Source organism: Schizosaccharomyces octosporus, assembly GCF_000150505.1.
Source record: "Schizosaccharomyces octosporus yFS286 unplaced genomic scaffold supercont6.1, whole genome shotgun sequence".
NCBI lineage: Eukaryota > Fungi > Ascomycota > Schizosaccharomycetes > Schizosaccharomycetales > Schizosaccharomycetaceae > Schizosaccharomyces > Schizosaccharomyces octosporus.
This window is the reverse complement of record NW_013185619.1, coordinates 1,398,446-1,424,551: the sequence shown is the minus strand read 5'-3', so window position 1 is coordinate 1,424,551 and position 26,106 is coordinate 1,398,446. Positions and strand designations below refer to the sequence as shown.

Here is a 26,106-nt window from a genome sequence, read left to right as displayed (position 1 = left end):
AATTTTGTTACTAATTTATACCATGTATATACGTGAGTCCCTCAAAGGTTCCTAGTCTCTTATATAAACATACCTACTATTACTTACAAGGAATATAATTATGATGATTTCTAAATTGTTTAATTCTTAAAGCTTCATTTCTCACTGAACATCTAGCAATCGTAGACAGCTTGTTATCATTTTGTTTCATGTGCGAGGTACTTGCTGAATCATCCAATTCCACAGTAATTGATTATCTGTGTCGACTTCGTTCGCTAGCTTTTCGTAAATAACTTTTGAGCGTGTAGGATCATATTCAGCCAAAAACTCCAAAAGGAATCTGTTAGAAGATGGAAGTTGTTTTTCTAACTGATTTGCAATACCACCTAGTTGATTCGGTCCTACCTTTTTCAAAATTCTGTAAAGTTGCAAGTTAGTGAAATGAAAAGCTTACAGCGAAATGCCCGACTTACCCACTCAAATAGTTCCAAGCGCTTTGGTTGTCCGGTGACTTGGAGAGCTTGTCATTCAGAAAGTCCAATTCGTCTTGCAAGCTTCTTTCAAGTTTCGCATTTGATTCAAAAAGCACATAGAATCGATGATTCCAGGCAGAATTGTTATATACATCATCTTCTAGTAAATAGCTTGTTAAGCTTAACTCTTCTGTGTAGTCCTGAAAACTTTGTAAAATCCACAGTCGGTAAGACCAAACGTGATAATTCTTAGCGTCTGATGCAAACATGTCTTTTGTGAATTCTAATTCATGTTTATAATCTTTTGTAATTCCGAGAAGCTTCTGTCTGTGGTGCCAGACTTGGTAGTTTTTCTGAAAGTCTTCGATGACTGAATCGAGCCACGCCAATTCCTGCGGAATAAGCTCTGGAATATGATTAAGGACTTGAAACCTGTATGCCCATACCGTATAATGAGCTGGATTATGCATAATAAGAAAACAAGTTAAGTTGAATGCCCTTATTGAATATTCCTGTTTGGCGGCCAAAGCGCGGAAATAAGCCATTCCCTGTTCATATTCCTTGGAATAATTTATTTTTGCCAATGGATTTACTCCATCATCTTGTGCAATAGGTGTTAAGGTCCCATACTGTTCAAAATCTAAAATTTTTTCCAATTCTGGCTCTAGTGCATCCATGAGCTTATATCTGTTAAATAAATTTGGAAATCCCTAAATATAGCTTCAAGTATTTCTAATATAATAGAAATAATTAAGAATAAAGAAAAGGAAGTGTACAACTGAGAAATGTCGAACCAACCAATTCTTTGTCACTCTCTTGTTATTGTTCTCGTATGAGTGCAGCAGATAAAAAGTAGATGAAGATGGGAATTTTTAAGTGCCAAAGAATATGAGGCTTTCGTGAAATAAGGATCAATTAAATGGATTTGCTTTATAAAAGTAAACTGCCACTTGCCAAATCGGTTTATTCGTTTTTGACACACGTATGACACGGCCTTTTATAGCAGCTATTAAATATGTAAAAAAAAAGAAAAGAAAAGAAAACAAGCACAAAGAATGAAATTTTTCTCTTGAGGATTCTTGTCAAAGTACTGTTTTCTATGAGGACAATAATCATTGCTAAAACGATATACAACTAACTTGAACCTGTGATACGAATCAGATATACAGAGTAAAATTTAGCTAAATAAGGACTATTTTCTGTTCTATTATTTTGGATCTAACTCTTCCGGGCGCAAAAGATTTCAGTATATGAGATGGTTGATTTTTAAGGCAATCTCAGAAGTTTCTTCTAGGGCTCCTTTGAGATTTGCTCCTATACTTCTGTAAAACTTCTAAAATTGGAATTACGAATGAACAGTGATTGTAATTTGCTTCATATTATTCAGTCTGAAAATGTTGGCATCATATCCATAAAGGACAAATACTTGCCTCGGAAGGGATCAAAGTAAGGAGCTATTACTAGGAACATCCTCTAGAATCTAGTATCACAAAAGGGTTTCCCTAGCAGGCATCAATTATGACAGACGTAACGGCCAAGACAGAGGTATTCAACTACTTGTCTGAACCATCGTTGAATAAGTTTTGAGAAAAGAAATAATGTTACAAATAGATCACTCTCATTTTGGACTTTATGTCCCTTCTTATTTACGTCCCATTACTGCCTTTAGACTTATGGTAGTTATAAGCAAGGCGCTGAGATTTGTTTTTCGAAAATTGTCATCGTAAAGAGACTCAACTCAACTTGCTTTGTTTACTTATGTGATTATGTTTCTATATCAAATTGGAATACTGTTCTATACGTTCGTTGGTTGTCGTACATATTACTCATAACCTCGTATAACCAAACAAATGCTCTGCTTTTCTTGTGAATAATTCTAATTCTACTATTTTTCAATTTTTTTGTACTTTTACACTTCATAAATTCCTTTAAAACTGACAATTGGGCTCCAATGTAAATTTTAATCTTTGGATTTTTCTAGACGATTGAAGAACAATTACTAGAATTACAGCTTTTTTTTCGTTCCAGAGGAATTGACTCAATGCAAGCACCTATATAGAAGTGCAGGAATTGGAACAAAAAAAAAAAAGGGTTTATTTCTTTGACTTAGAGTAAAAGGTATATTTCGTAAAACGATTTTATTGGAAATTACGTTTCGCTTTTGGCTTGTTCTATTACGAAACAAGAAAAGTAGAATTGCTCAAGGAACCTTTGATTCTTCCGTGTATATTTTTATTTGCACATATTTTATTTATTTAATCTATTTATTTGGCATTCCATAATTATTTCATATGAAGCGTGACAGGCCCTCTGACAATGGGTTATTCCCCGAAGACGATCAAGTCTCGTTAGTCTCTCCATTTTCTTCTTATGATTCAAATTTTTTTGTGAAGAGACCACGGTGCGGTCCAAAATCAATTCAACCAGATGAAACATCTTTCCACGAAGCTTTTCCTTCTTTCGCAGTTCCACCAACAGGCTCCCGAAAACGCTCCCATCCAGATGAAGCTCTTGTGTATGAAGATTTAGCTCAACATTCATTCGTTTCTCCAGATAACAATTTTTCGGCGATTCCAAACAGAACCCCTCAATTGCAACAAGACTTGCAAACGGATGGTTTACCAAGGAAAAAGGTTTCTTTGGAGTCGAATCATCCGCATTTAACAACACAAGTAGTTGACTTGTCTACAGGTCGTCCTTTAGAAAGAGCGCCTGAACTAGAATATGAAGTTCCACCCGATTCATCAAAATCCTTAGTTCCTCATCCAAATCGTTTGAGGATACTTTCTCTCAATTCTCCTTCACCTTATTTTTCTTCGTCTGTTCCGCAGTTTCTACCGTCATCTCACTGGGACTACAATTCTCATCAAAAATATCAAGGTGACACTCAGTTAATTCGATATATCCCGACTGAAAGTACACCCTACTGGACGGTCGAGGAACCTATGTCTTCTGATTCTAATGTTTCTGAAGAGAATGAACCTTGCAGTTCTGTGGTGGTTGAAGATTTAGATGATAACTATAATGAATCTAACGATCCTAATGTGCCGAATACGACAACTGGTAATCCTGCAACTACTACATTTTCTCCTTTGCATAACCGCGATGCAATGGACATTGAATGAAAAAAAAAATGATCATCATGAAAACATCCTCCGTACATGAATATTTACTGTTGTTTTGTTTATTGTTTTACATTTTTTAAAGATATAAATCCATATTATTATTCATCCCAAAACCTAACCATTCCAAAATTGTAATTGTTTTAATCCGTGAATTCTAACTCCTAAAGATGACAAGTCTTTTTTTTTAGTCATTCTTTAAATTAAATAATCAATACCAAAAAGAATTACTGAGTTAATTCCCATCTTCCATTGATTCGCTTCTGTATAACCCTTTCGGCTGGAAGATTCCATGAAGCTCCTCCTGAACCCGTATGTGAACTTAGGACTGGTACAACATAACATTCTCGTTTGATGCCGTCGTCAATGTAGCGAATAGGAGGATAAGACAAAGGTTTAGAGTAAGAAATTAGACTAGAATTTTTGGCCAGTCTAGCCAACTGCTGACCAGTGACTGATGTCAAAGGTTCCATATACACTCTTCCAGTAGAACTTTCATGTAAATGTTGATACACAGCAAATTGAGGTTGAAAGTTTGGAGGAGTATCCGGAACAAACCGTGCGGTTTCAGCTCCACATGGAAACAGTGTAACATAACCTCCCTTCTCTTGGTCGTAGAACGCAATTTGATCGATATATGAAGAAGCTATGAATTGCCGTAATGCCTTTATTTGTATATCAGAAGGCGGCTTTAATTGCAGTTTGGTAAAATCGTTGTTGGAATCTGATATATATCTTTTTAGAAGGTTGATAAGTTGTTTCCTGAGACTGACAACTTCTTCTAATGCTTTAGAACGAAGATAGTTCTCTTTGCAAAATCTAGCTTTATCAGCGGCATAGTCGTAAGCACAAACCGCACTCAAGTATCTCAACGCGGGGGATTCTGTATCAATAGCTTGAAATTTGTAAAGAGCATTATAGAAACCACGTAACCTGTTTTTGTGCTCTTCACGTTGCTTAAGATCCTCATTCTCAATATTCTCAGTTTCTTCTGAAACACTTTCTTTTCTATTAGCATCATATAGAAGTGTTTGTTTCGATACAAACAGTTGATTAATAGAAAGTGCTGCTACTAATGCGATAACAAAAGGAAGACATCCAAGCTGTTGGCCAATAATCAACATTTTTGAAAACCTTGGTGACAGGGGAAACAAAGACATTTGTTCTCCAAGTTTTGTAAGCCTGCCTTCTCGGTCAGTAGCGCCCAATACTGAAAGTAGATGCAATGCTTTTTGAAGGTTTGCACGACTAGGAGGAGTAGGATAAGGAAAGTTTGCAACATTATCAATGTTCATACTCTTCATTTGTAGCACAATACTTTCAACTGGTACGCGTAAAATTTCAGGCAAAGAATGTTGGCTGAATTCTCTATCATATACAGCTGAAGAATAAAGCCGATAACAATGACCTGCTCCAGTACGGCCCGCACGACCTGCACGTTGATCGGCATTTGCTTTACTAATCCAACACACCTCAAATTTTTGAACAGATGTATGTTCATTATAAACTCTTTCTTTTGCTTTTCCGCAGTCCACAACGTAACGGACGTTCGGGATTGTAATAGAGGTTTCAGCGACATTGGTAGCGACAATACACATTCTGTGACCCTCTGGTGGCTTTTCAAATACTTTTAACTGATTTTCTGTTGTCAGCAAAGAGTAAAGAGGTAAAATATGCATTGGCTCAGACTCTTTGTCAAGTTCAATTGAGTCTAATTTCGGAGAGATGTTTTTCTCATCGTCTTCGTTGTCGGATTGAACATCTTCATTTTCTATTGACATTTCTTTTTTAGAAATATTAACGCGTCCATTTTGTCTTTGTTGAGGCCTGTAAGATCGATTAAATCGTTTTCGAAGCATTGAACAAAGTTGTTCTACTTCCTGCTGACCAGTCAAAAACACCAAAATAGCACCGGCTGGTAATCGGTTATGAATTTTACATACTTTATCATATGCGTCTTCTATGTAATTTGCCTTCGTTGTTCTGTTAAAATGGATGGAGACAGGATATTGTCTAGCGTCGATCTTCAGAATTGGCGGAGGTTGAGCAAACAGTAGTCTGTTTTCGGCGAAATCGGAGACACGAAGTGTAGCAGACATGATCAACAACTTTAAAGGTTTGATATTAGGATCATTCTCACTCATTTCTCTCCGTAGACGCACAATACGGCTTAAGAGTCCTAATAGAATATCGGTATTAACACTGCGTTCATGAGCCTCATCAACTATGATAGCCGAGTACGAAGTAAGCAAGAAGTCAGTCGATAATTCACGAATTAATACACCATCAGTCATAAATTTGATAGCTGTCTCTGGATTAACAGTGCTATCAAATCGAATTTGATGACTAACCTTAGAGGAAAAGCCCGTGAGTTCTTCGGCAACTCTCTTAGCAATACTAACTGCAGCTACACGACGAGGTTGTGTAACAGCAATCATTCCTGGGGTGTCTGATTCAGGAGAGCCAAATCCAGCTTCGAATAGAAATTGAGGGACCTGAGTTGTTTTACCACTTCCGGTTGCACCGCATATTATTACCACATCATTTGCAAATACATGTTCCATTATGCTTTGTTCTTCAGCAACTATTGGAAGTGCAAGTCTAGATTCCTGAATTTCTGGAGGGCGATTTACAAGTCTGTAAGTTGTCTTTCGATTTTTCACTTCGTCAACACCAACAGGTAAAACATCGGAATCGTCTTCAACCCTTTTTAATTTTTTAGGATTTCTTATGCGGCGACGAATTTCGTCGTTTTGAGCTGATATTACGGATTCTTGCTTTTCATGCTCGAATGAATCACCGGGAAGAACTTGTTGAGCAGCCCAAGATTTAAATCTGTTGGCTCTTTCAGAAGCTTCGTTATCACGATCTTCGTCACTTTCGTCGGCGCTAAATTCTTCTTCTGATGAATTCAGGTCAAACTCCTCACTGTGAAGATCGGGATGCTGGGTAACTATCGATTGCTTGTTGTCGGGTTTGTTTTTAAAACCATTTCCGACGTGTCCATTAGGAATTTCAGCTTTATCGTTGTCCGCGGTGCTTACTTCTGGTGACACTTCATTATCGGATACTGAATCAGCTGTCTCTTCTTGATCATCTTCTTCTGCTTCTTCTTCACTATCGGTGCTTAAATAATCTTGTTCATCAGAATCATTAGCATCACTAAAATCTTCGTTTTTTCCCCAACGGAGTGATCTTTTGCGTTTCGGTGGAAGAACTTTTATAGGTGCCGTAGTTGTTGCGGCGGAAGGGACAGAAGTAGCGGAAAATCCGAATCCAAAAGCAGTACCAGGAATATTCTTATTTTGGGATATAGTTTGTACATTTGGCTCTGAAGTCTCCGGTTGAGATTCGTTCACTTCTACGGATGTATAGAGACGGCTTGAAGGATCGGAAATTGGCAAGCCCTTCTTCTCCTCCAACAAAGACCTTTGCAATCGTTCCTTAGAAGTTTTTGGTTTTCCTAAGTCTTTTGTACTATACAATAAAGATGTATCCACGCTTTCCTCGGCGATTTTTGCCATTAAAGCAGCAGAAGTTTCTTTTTTTAGTTTGTTCTCCTAAATTTATTAGCGATTTATTACGAAAATCATTCATGAATCGTTGCCCAACTTACAATATATTTGTCTAACCGCTTTTTCTTTTTTGTAGACATGGGAGCACCTTCATTTTCCTTCATCAATTGTTCTTTTAATTGGCGCCTCCTCTCCTCTTTCGCTTTTCTATCTTCATCTGTAATGACATCCACATTTGTATCAGTGGTTTGAGGTTCCTCAAGAATGGGCTTTGGATGTTCAGAAGACGCATCATCTTGCTCTCGTACAGAGCGATGCAATCGCGACTTTTTCAGGTTTAGCATCTTCTGAATGCCGCTCTGACGGCCCTTCTCATTGAATCTTTTCCTTAAGCGGCCCATTGTTTACAAAAACCCTCTAATAAAACAATTTTTGGTTAAGGACGAAGAAACGAATTGCCAAGAGTTCAGAAGTATTTACAGAATAGGGAAGCCTATTTCGCTGCGTTACTCAAATGAAAATAGTAAGAAAATATTATAGGTATTATTGTTATAAAGAATATTTTGTGAAGTTATAGTAATATGTAACCAAGCGTCATCTCTTCAGTTCATTTTCCAGTAACTTACTAGTCCATTCTTTAAGCCTGTATTAATTAGTTTATATTGATATTTGCTAATGTTGTGTCCTTTTTCTGGATAGATTTTATTATCTGAGTGGTTTATGAATTATGCCTACATTCCTTATATAGAGAGCTTTCGTACTAATTCATATGCAAACAAGAATAAATACTTAAACACTAGTTTTAAATAAAAAAGAAATAATTCATTCTAAGATTAATCTTAGTAATTATCTCGAGAACTCTGCTGCATATTTAAAACAGTATAAATGTAGGAACTGTAAGACTATGACCTATCGGTTTTGTCTGTCGTCTTTCTGTTTTTTTTTTGGTTTCCTTCATTTGAAATACATATTAAAAAACCATACTAACGTTTGTTTACACAGATTACTTAAAGACAATATGTTCTGTATTCTCAGACGTCAATAATCATGTAAATAAAACTTAACATTCACACTCGAAATGAAGAAAATATGATTATTTTGTTGGTATAAATCAAATTTCCAACTGAAAAACGGTACTCTATTTACCTACAGATCTCACAAAGACCACCCTTTTGGTTTCTCTTGAATTTCATTTCATCTGTTTATTTACGAACGAATTACAACAAACTATGGTATTTATTGTAATGATCACAAAGCCCATTACGGTAATCCATTCCATAAACCTCTAGCAAATACATTATACCAGATAACACACTTTAAAGATGTACATACCAACACAAAGAAACACGCTAAGTCTTAAAAAACGCGTTGATTTCGCCCGGGCAATATTCGCTCGTTGCACAGGGCACCCTGTACCTATATATGAGATGAATCCTTGGAAGTGAAAACCTTTAAAGAATCGGAGTACATTACGATAAATTTATATAACGATCAAAACTCCTCGCTATACTTAATAAACAAATCGTTCTTTAGATTTCGACTTTTTACAAGGAACAAGGGAACTCTTGAAATAGTTTTGAAAAGGTAAAACAACTAGAGGAAATGGAATTACAAAATGCATTGGACTTTTCTGCCCAAAAAATGAGCGGCATGGACATGGGACAATCCTCATCACATTCTTGCAAAATGAGCATGCTCTGGAATTGGTACACTGTCGACTCCTGTTTCCTATCCAAATCTTGGCATGCATATACGGCAAACAAATTTGCTGGCTCAATTGTTGGCATCTTTTTCTTTGCTATAGCCATTGAGGCCTGTAGAAGATTACAGCGAATCTTCGATGGTTATATTGCTCAACAATCTAATGGTAAGACATTGCAAGGTCCCTTACGATTATTTTTTCCTGGTAGTACACCTCATGTAAATGTGCTTCAACAACTCGCCCGAGCCTTCCTTCAAACCTGCTACTATGGTGCCGCTACTATACTCATGCTCATTGTCATGTCTTTTAATGGATACGTTGTGTTATTTACTTTTCTTGGCGCTTGGATAGGATACCTATCATTTTCCTGGGATGACAGTAGTTTTGGCGATCATTCAGCTGGTATTGGCTGTTGCTAAAGTTTCTTCCTTTCTACCAAGAGAGTATCGTGAATACTAAATTTGATGTTATGCCATACAGGGCAGACTTATCCAGATTGATTGTCCTCAGCTAATAATCTGTCCTTCTTGCTTTTAGCTTGCTTTTCCGGAATTTTTTTGGCTTTTACGAAATTATTTATTATCATACATTGTTTCTTTTCTTCTTTTTTTTTTTATATCCTTTTAATTTCAGTTCGGTAATTTGGTTATGTATTACAAGTCTATAACCAACCGCGCATGCCCTTCTTTGTCCATACAGTTTTCATTCAGTTTTTCTTTTCTTTTATATATCCTTATATTACTACGAATAAAATATAAAAGCTTCAGTTTGATGATTCTTATGTCTGTTCAATAAACGTATTCCTACATAGCTCTTATGTGGATGGAGATCCAAAAATTTTGCTGACAGGAATCCCTAATTTATTTACTTTACAGCTATTATTAACTTGCTTCAATTTTATAGATTATCCTCCTGAACTCATTATTGAATGTATTGCTGCCTTTTCTTCGCCTATATAATTTCGTTATCCAACCAAGAAAAACATGTCTCTATGCAATATTCATACTCAATTCCAGGCATTATTGTTAATTCTCTGGGTGTTTCTGAAGTTTCCTTTACTTTGTTCGTCTAGTTTCTGTATGCTTCTTTCAGTCGTCGTTACTGCAGCACATCCTCTGGCAAAAATCATACTTCCACCATAAAACAGGTCTGTTCATTTTCGCAGGATCCGCCGGTTTTTAGAAATAAAAAAAGTAAAAATCTTTACTTTTCATACACTGTCTTTAGTCCATAATGTCATTAGAGCCTTTACCTGGAACTTTGCAGAACTTGTTAGATCAAAAGACTTTGAAATGGGTTTTCGTCGGTGGTAAGGGTGGTGTTGGTAAAACTACCACTTCTTGCTCTTTGGCTATTCAAATGTCCAAGGTTCGTTCTTCTGTTTTGCTAATTTCCACTGATCCCGCTCACAATTTGTCTGATGCCTTTGGAACAAAGTTTGGAAAAGACGCAAAAAAAGTCCCTGGATTTGAAAACCTTAGCGCTATGGAAATTGATCCCAACCAGTCTATTCAGGAAATGACTGAGCAAGCTGATCAACAAAACCCTAACAATCCCATGTCTGGTATGATGCAAGATTTGGCCTTTACCATTCCTGGTATTGATGAGGCTCTTGCATTTGCTGAAATTCTAAAACAAGTGAAATCCATGGAGTTCGATTGTGTTATTTTTGATACCGCTCCTACCGGTCATACTTTGAGATTCCTAAATTTCCCCACTGTTCTAGAAAAGGCCTTAGGTAAACTTGGTGGCCTTTCTAGTCGTTTTGGCCCTATGATCAATCAAATGAGCGGTTTGATGGGTGTCAACGCAAATCAGGAAGACATCTTTGGTAAGCTTGAAGGCATGCGTGAAAACATTTCTCAAGTAAACCAACAATTTAAGAATGCAGAACTCACTACTTTTGTTTGTGTTTGTATCTCTGAGTTCCTTTCCCTTTACGAAACCGAAAGAATGATTCAAGGTAAGTATTAGGTTCTTTGGTATTGTGTAACATTGAATGCATACAAAGCTCTTAAATTTCATGACTTATTAACTCTTTTAGAATTGGTTGGATACGAGATTGATGTAAATAACATTGTGGTCAATCAGTTGCTATTGGATCCTCATACAACCTGTCCTCAATGTCTTGCTCGCAGAAAAATGCAACAGAAGTATCTTGACCAGATTGAAGACTTATACGAAGATTTCCACATCGTGAAAGTACCCCAAATTCCTGCCGAAGTTCGTGGCCCCGAGGCTTTGAAATCTTTCTCTGAAATGTTGGTAAAGCCTTATGTTCACCCATCTGATAAGTAACGAAATACAGTGAATTTCGACCCATATCTCAGAAATCGGGGTTTGGCCATTTGTTTCGAAATTTCAATGCATCATTCGATCCTTCAACCTCAATTTTTATGTTTAACTCATTCGTTCCTAATAATATCAATTGTATATTCCTCGTATGTGTAATTTTATAGTTGAGGATGATGAATTGCATTTTATGGGAAGGGATATTCTAACTTCTTTTTTCCTATAGAGTAATTTCGTAATGCTATGAGTCTTTTCTACTTGCGTATCTCATTCCTGTATATAGAAAGTATTTTATTTATTTATTAATTGACACATGACAACAAGAAGCATCATGCAATCATCTAATTTCATTTGCATTTGTCCTCCATTAAGCGTTAATGCATAAAATGCCTCTCATCATAATTTATATAACGTTACAGTTAGAGAGAGAATTCAGCTTGCAGTTTTCTTAATTCCTCTTCCTCATCTACTTCTTGAGGTTTAGCAACCGAAGGAAGTTTGTCAACAGGAGTGCCAGTAGTGACACCTGGGGCATGAACGGGTGGTTTTTCTGCACCAAGCATCTTATTGTCAAGTTCCATTTGTTGTAGTTCATCCAATTCGTTCGCCAATTCATCTTCGTCCACGTCTGCATTCAAGCCCATGGGTGTGCTGATCATAGCAGAAATTTCTTCTGAAATAGCTTGTTGATCACGAATTTTATCCATAATGTTATCGACCTTGTCAGCATCCACGCCTCGTTGGATTTGCTTCATAGCCTCAGCACCTTGACGCATAGCTTGTAAGGTTTCAAAGTTGAGATTGGCATTCTGGATAGTATACAGCTGTTGTTCAATATTCATGCGACTTCCTTCAATCTTTTCAAGTTCGTTCTCGTACATCTTTTTCCTTTTTAAGGCCGCCATTGCAGCTAATAATAGTTAGCATACTGAACACTATTCTATAAACACTTCTTTTATATTGTTTTCTCGTACCTCTTTTGTTTGTAGTCGCATTCTTCTTAGCAATTTCACTTTGTTCGGCAATTTGACGCTCTAGTCTTTGCTCTTTCTTTTCAAACATTGACAAAGTATCCTGGAACCGAGTGATCGTATCCTTCGTAACGTCTTTGTTACGACCGGCGCCTCCAAACCACTTCAAAATATTTGACATTTTTCTAATTAATATCAATTACCTTCTAAGTCTGTCTGATTCAATAATTCTGATAGTAAATATTGTCGAGTGCGTAACCCTCAGGATATATCAATTACAACCCGAGAAAAACAATTTTTTTTAATAATCCTGAAGTTATTATAAGAAATATAAAAGAAAAACAAATTTAAGGCTGACTATAACACCTTTGCGATTACGCCAGATGTTGTGAAGTTGGAAAGTGTACTCAGTACACCAATTTACTGCCACTCCTTCAACTACACATTCGGTGGAAAAGTAGCGGTTTCGGTTAAAAGGGCGAAATCCCCTTTTCATTTCGCCAGTAATTTATTTTTTTCATAGAAATTAACTTGCACGCTTTGTTGCGGTAGCAATTGGCTTTGATAATCTCAAGACTGAGGAAAGGAAGGTTTTGGTATAAGTGTAGGCATGCCTGACGCAGTTCGACAAGATGCAGCGGAGCAAAAATCAGGTAGCAACAGGGTTCAAGCCTACGCTAAATTAGAATTTGAAAAGTTTTCTTTCTTTGTTCAGACTCTACAAGTTACAATGGGTCGGAAAGCTAGTAACTTTAGTGATTGCGATGTTCATCTGGGAGACACCAAGGCTATATCTCGTCAGCATGCTAAAATTGTTTACAACTTTCCAAATCAGAGATTTGAGTTCTCCGTCATTGGAAAGAACGGGGCTTTCGTTGATGGCGAATTCGTCGAACGCGGATCCACCGTGCCACTACACAGCGGAACTCGTGTTCAAATTGGACAGATATCTTTTTCCTTTCTTCTTCCGGAAGGAATGCAAAAGCAAAAAGCAGAAAAGCATGATGCTGATACCGCTGATCCTCAAAAAATGAATACGACTGTGACTCCAGTGATTGAACAGAAACCACCTATCGAAGAACTTCAAAGTTCTTTTTATACATCGGTAAAGAAAGAGTCTGAGCTCAATCCTACTCACCTATCTCCTCCTCCTCTTATGACCAGTGAGGCTACATCAGCAAATATATTTGAGCATCCTGATGCAATTCCTCCTCGTCCTTTAGAATCCTTTCCCTACCCTTCCGAATACAAACCCCAAACAGTGTCTCCTCAATCTATACAGCGTCAGACATCGAGCGATTTCTCGTCAGCCCCGAGTGCTAATCCTGAAACCGTGCGAAACTTTTCTGAGACTCCTCCTGCTAATACCATTCCCCCAAAGCAAATTCCTGTTGACCAAGAATCGCATCGAATTTCAACATCAATCCCTTTGCATCCAGGTTTAGAATCACAACCACCACCAAATTTGGGTGATATCTACCAAAAGCCTAATCTTTCTTATGCAAATTTGATTGCGCGTACCCTTATATCCAATTCCAACAAAAAGATGACACTGGGCGATATATGCGAATGGATTTCCCATACGTGGCCATATTACCAATACCAACCACCAGCTTGGCATAATTCAATTCGGCATAACTTATCTTTGAATAAGGCCTTTATACGGATACCAAGGAGACAAAACGAATCTGGAAAAGGGTCATTTTGGATATTGGATCCCTCTTATATTGATCAATTTGAAGGAAATATGTTTCGGAAAACTAAGAAACCTACACCAACTGCTACAGGTGCTACAGCCTTTGAACATGAAAACATTGATCCACTTCGAAGTACTATGTCTGCGGGAGGGAAAATGGGTTCTTCGAAAACTTCTGACACTTCACAACGGGCACCTACAGTAAATGGTGGAGCGGCTGCATCTAAAGAAGAAAAGTCTTCACTATTGCAGTCTGGAATACAGCCTATCATTATGCAGAATGGAAAATTAGCGTTGAATCCTGAATTTTTCCGCAACTCAAATGGTGAACAACAAGCACCGAACGAACAAGCAGTACATGCGATTTCTCTTTTACAAGATCATATTAATCGACAATTAGGACCGGCTGCTGTAAACAACCCAGCACAGGCCACAGCGATTGCAAATGCATTAGCCGTTGCCCTAGCCAAAAAACTTCAGAAGCAACCGGTTCCAGCCGCACCAGTTCAGCAAGACACAGGTCAGCAAAATAAGAGAAGAAAAGCTTCTTTTACGTCCACTGTGAATCAAAATGCCAATACGGCAACGTCTTCCTCTTCCATTCAACCGAATGTTCCTTTTTTCCATATGTCCACACCGCCCCCTTCCACTATGACATCTGTTCCTCCTCCGTATGTACGCCCACCTGCACATTCTCAACCTAGAGACTCTCCTTATGGCCGAACTATAGAAGATCCGTTACCCCCTGGAGCTGTTGCTGCATCCTCCGCGACCTCCAAGTCGAATACTACCTTGCCTGGATCATCAGGGCAACCAGGTATTGTACCGAACACCTCCGTTCTAACATCAGATCGGCCTTTGTATGTGGCATCTCATGAAGCAAATGGTGAAAGACGGCCAAGCGTTTCGATGTCCTCATATACAGCTTATTCACCTAGTAATGGGATACAAGACAAATCCCTTCATACGACGCCGAGTTTACACTCGGAACGCGGAGGAGAAACCAATGAGGGAAGGCCAGAGAATCACCAGGATCCAATGCAATCAACAGGGGACGTTCTTCGAGGAGTGAAGCGGCAGTTTGATGAAGCTCCTTCTTCGTATACCTGATTTACATACAGCCTTAAGGAGTGTATTGGACCTTCATGATTTTCTATTTCCAAATAGGATTTGTTTGAAGTTGTAATGAATGATGAAACTAAAAACGATTTTACTAACAGACTCTTCCTATTACTTGGCATTCTGGATTGTCGATTGTTGATTTGTGAATATACGTTGTCTTTATCTTAATGTTTCCGATTTTAATATGTCTATCTTAATTCGCTATACCACGAACAATTTATCCTGCCATTTCCCTTTTCTATCCTTTCTTTTGATCACACCGCTGGCAGCACTGATTTTCAAAGGGCAATTACGTCGTCCTTGATATTGTTGGCTTGTGTGATCTTTCAATTCTCTTGGACCGTTAGTTAATTCATGCGTTTGTATATAATAAAAGTCAGTTCCTGAATATTAATCTCTCCATGCAAATTCTAGCTAGATCAACTTTCGACCCATGCAAAGAGTAATTGATTACTCTGGATCATAATTATTTTACTATGGACAAAACTAATTTCATTCTTCATAAACAAGCGTTTTCTTTTAGTTTCCTTTCGTAAAAACAGTTCCTCCTTTAGTTTCAATTTCCTCCAAGTACTATGTTGTACGTTCTTAAATTACTTTACTAGGTAGTATTAGGTCTCGCTAAACAATGTAGTCCCGCTCTCGTTCATTTGATATTCCTGTGTGGAGTAGTGATAGGATCTGTGGAGTAATAACATGAAGAATGACGTAGATAATGGATCACCGTCAGTCAACTTGAGAAAGCCTGAGCTCAGGAACTTGATCTTCGCATATATCAAAAGGACCAAGCTAACGACGGACTGGATTATTTTTTTGTATTAGTTTAAGAAAAAAATAACATTTCATACATATAACAAGAGGTTTCCAAGGCCGAAGGACAAGCCAGACCCGTTAAAAAGTGGAAAGAAATCAAGTACATTATAAGTAGACACTATGGTTTCGAACGCTTCTTTCGAGGAGCTTATAGAGGAGTTGACGAGTCTCGTGAACCAGCAGAATCCGACAGATCTCCTTCAACTTTGCTTTGATTTCTTCAGTAACAAACTGAAAAATAAACGTAGAGAAATGCTTCATATGGACGATACAATGAGCGACGACTTTAGCGGGGAAGCTTTAGAAAATGAATATTTATCAGGCTTGCACGAATTGCCCAGAGGGCCTGAGGCAGTTGGTCCTGAAGTACTTCATACTCCAGAAGCGGGTGGATTAAAAGAAATGAACGTTTCTTATCCTCAAAACTACAACTTTTTAAGAAGACAATCCGTATCCGCCGAGTCGATGAATCCAAACTCGTTTATGCAACTGCCTCGGCCGCAGGTTCCTTTGAAAAGCCCGGAAGAACTAGAACGTTTGAAGAAGGCGGTAGGCCACAATTTCTTGTTTAAAAATCTGGATGAAGAACGATATTTGGAAGTTTTGAGTGCTATGACGGAAAAGCATATTGGCGAAGCTGGTGTAGCACTGATCGTACAGGGCGCTGTGGGAGATTACTTTTATGTTGTAGAAAAGGGTGAATTTGACGTTTACAAACGAAAAGAACCAAACATCTCAACAGAAGCAGTACTGGCCTCGGGTTATGGTGATCACGTTGCTACGATATCTCCAGGAGAATACTTTGGCGAACTTGCATTAATGTACAACGCTCCTCGAGCAGCAACAGTTGTATCCAAAACTCCTGACTGTACTTTTTACGCCTTAGATCGATCTAGCTTCCACCGTATCGTTATGGAAAATGCTTTTCACCAACGTCGTATGTATGAGAGTCTGCTTGAAGAAGTACCTATCTTGTCAAGCTTGGACAAATACCAGCGTCAAAAAATTGCAGATGCTCTTCAAACGGTTGTTTTTCAGGCTGGGGAGGAAGTAATTCACCAAGGAGATATTGGAAATCAGTTTTATTTAATTGAAGATGGTGAAGCAGAAGTAATCAAGAAAGACAAGGGCACGGTAGTGACACTGACAAAAGGCGATTATTTTGGTGAATTAGCGTTAATCCACGAAACACAGCGAACTGCGACAGTGCGTGCAAAATCTCGTTTGAAGTTGGCAACCTTTGACAAGCCTACTTTCAACCGGCTTTTGGGCAATGCGATTGACTTGATGCGTCAACAACCGCGAGCAGAGTTGGATTCTAAACAAGAAAGTCAACGGCAATTGGAGTCTCATCACGGAACTAGCAAGGTATGATTTGGACTTGAGAAGCATAATTTGAAACGATGACTTATTTTTCAACAAATAAGTAATAACGATATGACGCGTAATATCTTAATTTAGGTAATGCAGATGGATGCATGTATATGCTAAAAGAGCGTGCTATCTTCATGATTCGTAATGAGCATTTCAACATGATATGGGTTTTGATGAGATTCCGCGACTGTCTTTAAAGGATTTAATAATGAAATTCGGGAACCCCTTCAATTTTTGTAACTAACGATTTTTTCAACATTTTGGATGAAGCCGTGAATCATCTCAAACTCTCCGTAGCAGTATTTTTTTTATTTTTTTTTATTTTTTTCAGATGGTATAGAACGTTTGTTATGATTGACGGTTTGGATGGTCATTTACGGTTTCTATTGTTCTTCTTTTTTCAATTTATTTCTCGTGATATTGCATGGAAAAAAGCTAGGTGATGCCAGTTTTGAAAGCAATCAATTTTCTAATTTTTTTCATTTCTTTTTCTTTCTTAAACTTGGGGTTTCTATTTTAAGACTAATTTTTTTTCTTTTTTCTTTTCTTTTCTCTTTTCTTTACTTATTTCCTCTATTTTTTTTATACTACGCATCTACGTCTGTCCATATTTCGACAGCATCTCTTTATTCTCACGTTTCTTTGACATAGACACTCGAATATAGGAAAATGATATTTTGGTTTTCACTCTGAAGAGCGTGCGTGTTGGTTGGTAATAGATTCGAGCATATGGAAAGAGATGCGACTATGGATGAAACTCTTGAGATTTTCCTTTGCTTTTCTTTTGTTCTGGTTTGGTTTCCATAATGAAAGAACGGACAAATCCTGGATCATCGGTCTTTTGACATTGGATATTGGAGGAGTTCATCCATCCATCCATTCGGAAAGTATACTTGTGAATGGATAGATGGATGAGTTGAGAGATGGGACGAAATGAAAGCGGAAAGCGAAAGAGAGAGAGAGAGAGAGAGAGAGAGTTTCGTCTGTGTTAACTTACTGTGTGCGTTTGTTTGAAATGAATACAAAACATGGTTGAAGATGAAGTAACGAAAAGGATAGCTCTCCTGATATGTCTTTTTTATTCCTTCTTTCCTATTTCCCTCAGTATTCTACTTTTGTTTTTATCTATGTTTCTATGAATTCAAGTGGACGATCTAATGATGGGTCTGATTTACAGCTGATGCTTTGCTGTATATGCTTATACTATGCTATAGGAATGAAATAAAAATTTTTGCATCCATATAAGAGAAGAGTGTGTGTAAAAGGAAGAACGCTAGGAAGTTGTGCCAGATGAAAATTTCAATACAACTACGTAAAGGGAAAGAAAAAGGATGCAATGAAGGAAAAAAAATTGACTGGAGTGAAACATCTTCGAAGTAAAGCAAATGATTTGTCAGTGCACAGAAACAAAAATAGAAAAAGAAAGAAAGAATATGAACAAATTTGTTGCTTTACAGTTAGAAAAGAAAAAAAAAAAGAAAAAAAAAAAGAGAGAAAAAAAAAGAAAAAAGAAGAATTAAATTAATCATGAATGGGTAAAACTCATGATTTTAGTAATCATCTCGCGAGAATGAATCGAATGTCGTCCATTGGAACGAAGACAATCTTTTTACGATTAATAACAAACAAAAAGAAGCGTTAGTAAAGAGGTTTTAGAAATATTGTAGTACAAGAGACCTAGAGCATTTGTTTACGCATCTGGAATAAAATTTTAGACACTCAGCAATCACAAAAGCTACCTTCTGCCATCCACTACTACCATTTACAAAAATAGTAGAACGCGATTAGTAAATACCATGATGGATCCAGTGGTAGAGAAAACGCTAGAAAACAAAGAAAACGTCGCAGAAAACGCGTCGAAAACTGCTCAAAGCGATTTGACCTTGAGTAGTCAACCTACTACGCTTTCTTCCACGCTCTCTTCGAAAGGTAAGAAAAAGGCTGTCAAGAGAGCTAAAAAGAAGGCTGCTAAAAAGAGGAAGCATGCTGCTGCCGCAGTTGCTGGCGCTGATGTTGATGACACTCCTTCTGAACATCACCCTCCTTCTACTGCAGGAACTGAATCCGTTGCTGAAACCGAAGCCGAGGGTGAGGGTGAGGAAGATGAAGATGAAGAGCCTCTCGCTACTCCCAGAGCTTCTTATGAAGAAACCGATGCTGATGCCGCTGCTACTGCAGCTCCCACTCCTTTAAGTGCCCATCCTGCTTCTGCTTCTGCTCCTGTTGCTCCTGCTGCTGCTGCTAGCACTAGCACTAGCCCTAGCCTTAATCCTCATTCTCGTCCTAGCCCTAGTCTTAGCCCTGCTCCTACCCCTGCTAAAGCAGACATTGGCAGCAGCGATGATAGCAGCTTGCACAGTGAAGATCGTAAATCCGTATTTACGGAGGCACCCAGTGCTGCTGAAGACCATGGTAAGTGACTATAAGCTAATTACGTAATTCATCGTTGTGGTTTTTTATTTGCTTTATCGAAGACCAATGATGTATTGCGTTGAAGGGAATTGTCTTACCTAAGATATACCTCATGATATTGCCAGTCACTCATTATCCCTTGGATTAATGAGAGTGAAACTTTTTTCCTTCTAAAAGAACCTACCTACTAACTAGCATTAATTATAGTAGAGATGATCGACTTTTTCCCAAGACCTAGCCAGCAAACTCCTAAAGAAGAGACCACCGGTATTCAATCTGGTGCTACCAAGGCTGCTGCAGCTAGCACAGTTCCTGATGTTTCTTCTCAAACTAGTGGTGATATTCAGCAAGTCATTACCACTGGAGATGATTTATCTTCTGCATCTGGCGACAAGTCTTACGGCAACGAAGACACCTTCGTTTCCAGAGGATACAACCAAAAGAGCGGACTTGGATACGACTCTGTAAATGACACTAGCTCCAAGGCTTTTGTTGATAAGGCTGTCTCTTCTTCCGAAAAGGATGCTGCCGCTTATGAATCCTACAACCACTTCCCTACTGGCTTTTCCATGACCCAGCACATTGACGCTGGCGTTCAACAGGAGATTGCTTTCGAGGATGCTGAAGATTTTGCCTACCAAGACCCCAACGTCCCTCATACCACTAGCGTCACCACTGAGGGTATTTCTACCGCTCCTTCTACTGCTGCTCACAGTACTACTACTAGCAAGTACGCCGAAGACTCTAACGAGGGTGTTACCATGCCTGGTAGCTTAGCTTCTCCTGCTGATGACGACGAGGACGTTGATAATGTTTCTAAGCAACCCGTCCCTAGCAAGGAGACTGCTGATTCTTCCAAGCCCGTCGATACTACCGACGCCAATAACGCTTCTACTGGTGCTTTTGCTCCCAAGCCTGCTACCAGTGGTGCTTCCACTGGTGCTAAGGCCCCTACCAGTGACGCTACTACCGCTGCCAAGTCTCCTGCTGGCGGTGCTTCTACTAGTGCCAATGCTCCTGCTGATGATGCTGCTACCTCTGCCAAGTCCCCTACTGACGCTAATAAAGCTTCTACCGGTGCTTTTGCTCCCAAGTCTCCTGCTGGTGATGCCTCTACTGGTGCCAAGTCTTCTGCTGGTCCTGCAGCTGCTGGTGCTGGCGCTACTAGCGCTGCCGGTAGCGCTGGTGCCGGTGCTGGCAACGCCAAGCAGGCCCCCAAATCTGCTGTTGATAAGGCCGAGACTATGGCTTCCAATAAGGCCCACGCTGCTCAAAACACAAAGGACGAGGTTCTTGGCAAGTCCCCCTCTAAGGATGCCAAGGACGCTACTAAGGATACTCAAAAGACTCCCGCTAAGGATGCCAAGGATGCCCAAAAGTCCCCTGTCAAGAAAGCTGAAGGTGCTCTTGACCCATCCAAGTCTCCCAAGGAGACTGGCGCTGGTACCGGAGCTGGTACCGGGGCTGGAGCCAGAGCTGGAGCTGGAGCTGGTACTGGAGCTGGTACTGGAGCTGGAACTGGTACTGGAGCTGGAGCCTCTTCTGCTGCCAAACCTACCACTGGCCATGCCGGCACTGAAGCTACTGAGGCTGAAAACAAGACTAAGGATGCCACTGACTCTCCTGCTAAGAAGGGTATCTTCAAACGTTTTAAGAAAGCTATCCGTAATGCATTCCACTAAGCCGATTTTTTGTATATAAAATTTTTTGAAGTCAGTGTATATGTATCTACTTTGGAGTGTTGCGTGCAAAATTGTGTTTCGTGTAGAAGCACAACTTTAGAATAGATAAACAACTTAATGGATGCGGTGGTAATTTTCGTGTTAATTACTTTATCTATTTTCTTAAATCTTTGATGATTGCAATTCTCGTTCTTTTTCTTTTTTAGTACACTGACAGAATAGCTTTTGGTGTGAATGTATACTTTGCTTTTCAGCGATCTCAAACTTTGTCTTATTATATACTTTTTACCGATGATATATTCTAAATCGTTCACTTTGTCAACGGGTGATTGAAAATGTTTTGCTGGTTTCTTTTTTTTTTTGCTTTGTGTTTGGACTAATAGACTGCGCTATCCTATACAGATTAATACATCAAAGGCAAAATAAAATGATTTTCTATAGATCCTCTGTTCTTTTGTAAATTATATCTACTTAAAAAAATGCAATGGTTCATTTTTTAGTCCGTGCCAATAGTCATCATTAGTCAAGATACCTGTATGATCCAGGAATTCAACGGTAAGTTGCAGTTCGTTGTTCGAAACGTTATCTCTTCATTCTCTCTTTCAAGCTTATTCCATACAAACCATTTATAAATAATTTGAAAATTCGTAATTTTTTGCGCTCTCTTTTTTATTTTCATTATTGCTAGACATTGAACTTGTGCTGTAACCATGAAAGCTGTAATTCAAAAGGTTTTAAACGCTTCCGTAACTGGTACGCATTTTTTACATTTTCTTTAAGCTGTACAAGCTAACCATTCATGTCTAGTTGACGATGCTGTTGTTTCTTCCATTAAAAAAGGGTAATTGCTATCCAGTATTGAAGTCTTCATGAATCATTCACTGACCATATTGTTGATAGACTCTGTGTGCTTGTTGGCGTTGGTACAGGTATATACTATGAAATTTTTTTATCTCCTCTGTTAAATTATGTTTTCATTTATTGAAAAAGGGAGAGGTTTTGAAGTCATATTTTAACTAATCCGTAGATGATACTATGGAAGATGTGAACAAGATGTGCAATAAACTTCTCAAATTGAAGCTTTTTGAAGATGCACAAGAACAGCCATGGAGACAGACGATCTTAGATGCTCAAGGTGAAATCTTGTGTGGTATGCTGTTTTTATAAACGTACTTCGATTTAACCGCTATTGCCAGTCTCTCAGTTCACGTTACATGCACGAGTCAACAAGGGCGCAAAACCTGATTTCCACAGAAGCATGAAAGGCCCCGAAGCCGTACAGCTTTATGAGGCTGTGTTGGAAGGCTTAAAGGCCAGTCTGGGCAACGACAGCGTCAAAAGTAAGTTGACGCGTATCTCACACGTTTACTAACCAGTCTTTAGATGGGTAATTACATTCATTTTCATTTGACATTTGATTTCTTTCAATCTAACCATTCAGTGTTTTTGGTGCCATGATGAATGTTCAGCTTACCAATAATGGTCCTGTAACCATCCTTTATGATACCAAGGAATAAGCTATGCATTTTCGATTCGTAATTATTTTATTCTCCTACTTCCTTTTCTGAATTGTTAATTAGAAGAACTCAATAAATGGAAGTATTAAAAATTAGTCTTATTATACAATTATAAAAGTATCTATAGTCGGGACAGAATTGTATACATCAGTTGATTTTTTTGTTTCCATTGATGGATATATTTTGACACACTCATCAGTTCTTCGTTTCGAGAACGTATATATCCTTTCTCATTAGCCATAGCAAGTTTTTCACGAAGTACATCCCAGGTACTTGTATAAACTGGAGAGTTGTAAGATAACATAAAATTTGCAATACGTGAATTATTACCCACTCCCTCAAGATGTTCATCCAATTTCTCTTTCGAGAGGAAATATTCGCAAAACTCAGATAATGCCTTATCTATTCGACCGCTGTACAAAATCCAAACAACACGTTTATTGTACATAGCTTCGTCAAATTCAACACCCCACTTCTTCAATCGTGACCATTCTGTATCGAGTTCCAGAAATGCATTGACACTGGCTAAAAACGAAAAGTATATCTCGGCTGGCATATTAAGACTTCCTTTGTAGGCATCAAGAATTTTACCCTCTTCCTCTTCTTCTTCGTACTCATCCTTGCCGGATACGTATAATTCAACCTTTGTTGACATAAACGTCTGTCGAACAACCTTTAAAATCAAATCCCAAAACTTACGTGCTAGCAAAGTATCGTGCAAGGAACAATATAATTGCATACCCGTGACAGCAAAGGGGATATCTGGTTGTGAAGTAATGTTCTTTGAATGATAATCTAAGTACAACGCAAGAACATTCTTTGCTTTTGTCATATCTCCTAGAGAGGTATATTCCCGGATTAATGGAGAAAACAAAGAAACTGGGTAACGAAGATCATTTGCAGTTTTTGCATTAAAAATAGTAGCTCTTCGCTGTTTCGTTTGAAAAACGGAATCAATATATCGTTCGGCCTCTGCCAAACCTTCGGCACCTTGTTTACAATAACTTACAACAAAGGCAGCTAAAGATAACGGGGTCGACTGTATATTTAATGAAGACATGCGCTCCTCTAAAAGCTTGATTTCATCGAGCTGCTTTAAGTTACCGAGCACTGTAGCTACAATCGAAAAATGAATAACATTTGGTTTTTGTATCGTAGGAAAAACGTTAAGAGCTTGTTTAAATTCACCGACGGTGGTGTGATAGAGCATCATTATAGTATACATATAATCACGACCACTTTTATCATGCTTTTCAGCAAAAGCTATGCAGTTTTGTAGTCGTTCATAATCATATTTGAAAAGAGCATACCTCATAAGCATGCGATTCACGCTAGTGTTTTTAGTTATACCAAGTTCTTCAATTTTTTGTAGACATGATTGAATCTTTTTCTCATCTGCTGCTTCAATGTAAGCATCTAAAAGCGCCGCATATCCTTCGGGAGGTGTCGAGACGCCAAGATCCGTAATGTACTTATATACCTTTTCCATAGCATCCAAATCTTTTCTTCGCGAAAACAAGGTAACGCAACTAACCAAAGTTGACTCATTTATTAATGATGTATCGTTTCTGAACGCTCTTAGCAAACTCACGGCCATAGAGGCGTCAAGGCTTACAGTTGTTGAAGTCAGGAACAAGTTGAACAAATGTTTCAGGTTTTTTATTTCTCCAGAAGCCTGTGCTTCTTGATAATATAACTTAATGGTGTTTATATCACCGCAGTAAACGGCTGCTTTGACAGCAGCAACAAAGACACTTGGAGTTAGCATATTGTTGAACTGCGTTCGATAGTGATTCATTAATGGAAAAAGAACTTCCGGCATGTGATATTTTGCTACGGCTGTCAAAAGCCTGGAAAAAACTTGAAGAGAGGGAATGTACCCCATCTTCAAAAGTGTTTGCAAGAAACACTGAAATGAATCTCGGTTATAGTAATCGGCAGCAGTGATAACTTTTAGCAATTCCCTCAAAACTACGGGGTTTGAATCGACTGCCTCATTTCTAGCTGAGGCTTCTCTGTATACCTGAACCGCAGCATTAAACTGACTTTGTTGATGATAAGAATTCATCAATAACCGCGTGGGACCAGAAGCAATCCAACTAAATTTGTTAAAAATTTCATGCGAAAGTGCAACGACTTTTTGATGTTCCCCGTGATCCAACAAAAAATGCAAATAATGTAAATAAAGGATTCTCACACGATGTTTATTGTGATCAGTCATATTCAGAGATCGTAGCACAACCAGAGGGTTTTCAATAAGAGAAAAAGCACGAGCAAAGCTTTTGCGGAATGGATTATTTAACATTGTACTATCGAATTTATACGGCATACCTTTGGGCATGTGTACGTATAAATGAAAAACATATTCGGGCATATTAAGATGCAAAAAAAAGGACATAAATGGGATTATTTTGTGTACGTCGTTGTGAATGTTTCGATTATTGTTTTTTTTTAAATAAAACAAAAATACATCAGAAATGGCGAATGCAAGGTGATTGATAGAGGAGGTTTCTAGCAATCGATATTGAAAATATGCATTTGCCTTTTCAAGAAATTTATCTGGTGGAAGATAAAAGTAGGGTGCTAGCTTTTGCAGGAAGGTAGCTGATTCTGAAAGCCATGGGGAGTTCGATTTGGATAGCTGGTTCAGATTGTCTTGAGTGTGAGGGTCTATGAATACTAATTCAGCCATAGATTTCAAATCACGGTAAATCGATTCATCGCTCGGAATGGGGTTTTCCGGTCTCTGGCTCACAGGAGCAGAATGCTGAAAATCTGGCAGAAGGGACGGAACCGGTCTTTCAGCAGACGCGGGATAGGATTCCAGCTCACCATCGATAGTAGTAACAGAAAGAGGATAACTTTCCGATTCTGGCTTAGTGTGCAGGTACCGGGATAAAACCTTGAGCGTTAAAGCATGGTTTATTGAAAAAGAACGTCGCCTGTATAGAGTAACAATTCGTTTACATAACATTTAATTGTATATACAAAATGAACGGACAGTAAGGCAATTTTTATTTTATAATAAATACGTTTGGTTTTCTGTTTTCTGTTAAACCAAAGAGAACAAAATCATGAATAGGAAAAACGCGAGAATTATAAGGCCAAGTACTAATAAATAGAAGAATTACCTTGGAGATAACAGGTAATCAATTACAAAGTCATAGAATGAAAAATTCCCTAGTAGAACCAAAAAAGAAGTATAAAAGGAACACGAGTTCACTTCGTGTTAAGAATCTTAATATAGCAAATGTTCCCAATGCGTTGAATAGATATACCCTACAGTCAAGGCGTGGCAATATCAAAATCTAGACTGTAAGTATAAAGAAACCAGCTTTATTAGGTAGATTCTCAATTACTTTTCCAAAAACGAATTCGCGACGTACTTTGTTTATGCTAAGTATGCAATTGATGAACCTGGGTTCTTGTGAACTTG

At 38.3% G+C, this 26,106-nt stretch overlaps 11 protein-coding genes across 11 annotated transcripts; 7 read left to right on the top strand and 4 right to left on the bottom strand.

The window, feature by feature from the left end:
• Positions 1-61: 61 nt before the first annotated feature.
• Positions 62-2,466, bottom strand: SOCG_03187 (geranylgeranyltransferase I alpha subunit Cwp1). The gene is made up of 2 exons (XM_013161675.1): positions 453-2,466; positions 62-397 (listed from the first exon to the last, which is right to left on the bottom strand). The coding sequence occupies exons 1-2, from the start codon at positions 1,127-1,129 to the stop codon at positions 187-189; spliced, it is 888 nt and encodes a 295-aa protein (XP_013017129.1). The 5' UTR covers positions 1,130-2,466; the 3' UTR covers positions 62-186.
• SOCG_03186 (uncharacterized protein) lies at positions 2,426-3,646 on the top strand. Its single transcript, XM_013161674.1, has one exon. The coding sequence runs from the start codon at positions 2,744-2,746 to the stop codon at positions 3,575-3,577; it is 834 nt and encodes a 277-aa protein (XP_013017128.1). The 5' UTR covers positions 2,426-2,743; the 3' UTR covers positions 3,578-3,646.
• On the bottom strand, positions 3,635-7,595 carry SOCG_03185 (ATP-dependent RNA helicase Dhr1). Its single transcript, XM_013161673.1, has 2 exons — positions 7,191-7,595; positions 3,635-7,134 (listed from the first exon to the last, which is right to left on the bottom strand). Exons 1-2 carry the CDS (start codon positions 7,488-7,490, stop codon positions 3,802-3,804), a joined length of 3,633 nt encoding a protein of 1,210 aa, XP_013017127.1. The 5' UTR covers positions 7,491-7,595; the 3' UTR covers positions 3,635-3,801.
• An 896-nt stretch (positions 7,596-8,491) lies between these two features.
• SOCG_03184 (copper transporter complex subunit Ctr5) lies at positions 8,492-9,940 on the top strand. Its single transcript, XM_013161672.1, has one exon. The coding sequence runs from the start codon at positions 8,692-8,694 to the stop codon at positions 9,208-9,210; it is 519 nt and encodes a 172-aa protein (XP_013017126.1). The 5' UTR covers positions 8,492-8,691; the 3' UTR covers positions 9,211-9,940.
• Positions 9,874-11,414, top strand: SOCG_03183 (GET complex ATPase subunit Get3). The gene is made up of 2 exons (XM_013161671.1): positions 9,874-10,754; positions 10,836-11,414. Exons 1-2 carry the CDS (start codon positions 10,025-10,027, stop codon positions 11,087-11,089), a joined length of 984 nt encoding a protein of 327 aa, XP_013017125.1. The 5' UTR covers positions 9,874-10,024; the 3' UTR covers positions 11,090-11,414.
• On the bottom strand, positions 11,273-12,425 carry SOCG_03182 (vacuolar sorting protein Vps32). Its single transcript, XM_013161670.1, has 2 exons — positions 12,058-12,425; positions 11,273-11,993 (listed from the first exon to the last, which is right to left on the bottom strand). The coding sequence occupies exons 1-2, from the start codon at positions 12,233-12,235 to the stop codon at positions 11,503-11,505; spliced, it is 669 nt and encodes a 222-aa protein (XP_013017124.1). The 5' UTR covers positions 12,236-12,425; the 3' UTR covers positions 11,273-11,502.
• A 50-nt stretch (positions 12,426-12,475) lies between these two features.
• Positions 12,476-15,352, top strand: SOCG_03181 (fork head transcription factor Fhl1). The gene has a single exon (XM_013161669.1). It carries the CDS (start codon positions 12,665-12,667, stop codon positions 14,858-14,860), a length of 2,196 nt encoding a protein of 731 aa, XP_013017123.1. The 5' UTR covers positions 12,476-12,664; the 3' UTR covers positions 14,861-15,352.
• A 285-nt stretch (positions 15,353-15,637) lies between these two features.
• Positions 15,638-18,810, top strand: SOCG_03180 (cAMP-dependent protein kinase regulatory subunit Cgs1). Its single transcript, XM_013161668.1, has one exon. The coding sequence runs from the start codon at positions 15,806-15,808 to the stop codon at positions 17,057-17,059; it is 1,254 nt and encodes a 417-aa protein (XP_013017122.1). The 5' UTR covers positions 15,638-15,805; the 3' UTR covers positions 17,060-18,810.
• Positions 18,811-18,858: 48 nt separating this feature from the next.
• SOCG_03179 (uncharacterized protein) lies at positions 18,859-21,153 on the top strand (the record flags this gene model as incomplete). Its single annotated transcript, XM_013161667.1, has 2 exons — positions 18,859-19,471; positions 19,679-21,153. The coding sequence occupies 2 exons, from the start codon at positions 18,859-18,861 to the stop codon at positions 21,151-21,153; spliced, it is 2,088 nt and encodes a 695-aa protein (XP_013017121.1).
• Positions 21,154-21,659: 506 nt separating this feature from the next.
• SOCG_03178 (D-Tyr-tRNA deacylase) lies at positions 21,660-22,773 on the top strand. Its single transcript, XM_013161666.1, has 7 exons — positions 21,660-21,906; positions 21,961-21,994; positions 22,054-22,082; positions 22,181-22,303; positions 22,350-22,493; positions 22,537-22,540; positions 22,595-22,773. The coding sequence occupies exons 1-7, from the start codon at positions 21,864-21,866 to the stop codon at positions 22,668-22,670; spliced, it is 453 nt and encodes a 150-aa protein (XP_013017120.1). The 5' UTR covers positions 21,660-21,863; the 3' UTR covers positions 22,671-22,773.
• Positions 22,640-26,099, bottom strand: SOCG_03177 (translation regulator). Its single transcript, XM_013161665.1, has one exon. It carries the CDS (start codon positions 25,642-25,644, stop codon positions 22,792-22,794), a length of 2,853 nt encoding a protein of 950 aa, XP_013017119.1. The 5' UTR covers positions 25,645-26,099; the 3' UTR covers positions 22,640-22,791.
• Positions 26,100-26,106: the final 7 nt, after the last annotated feature.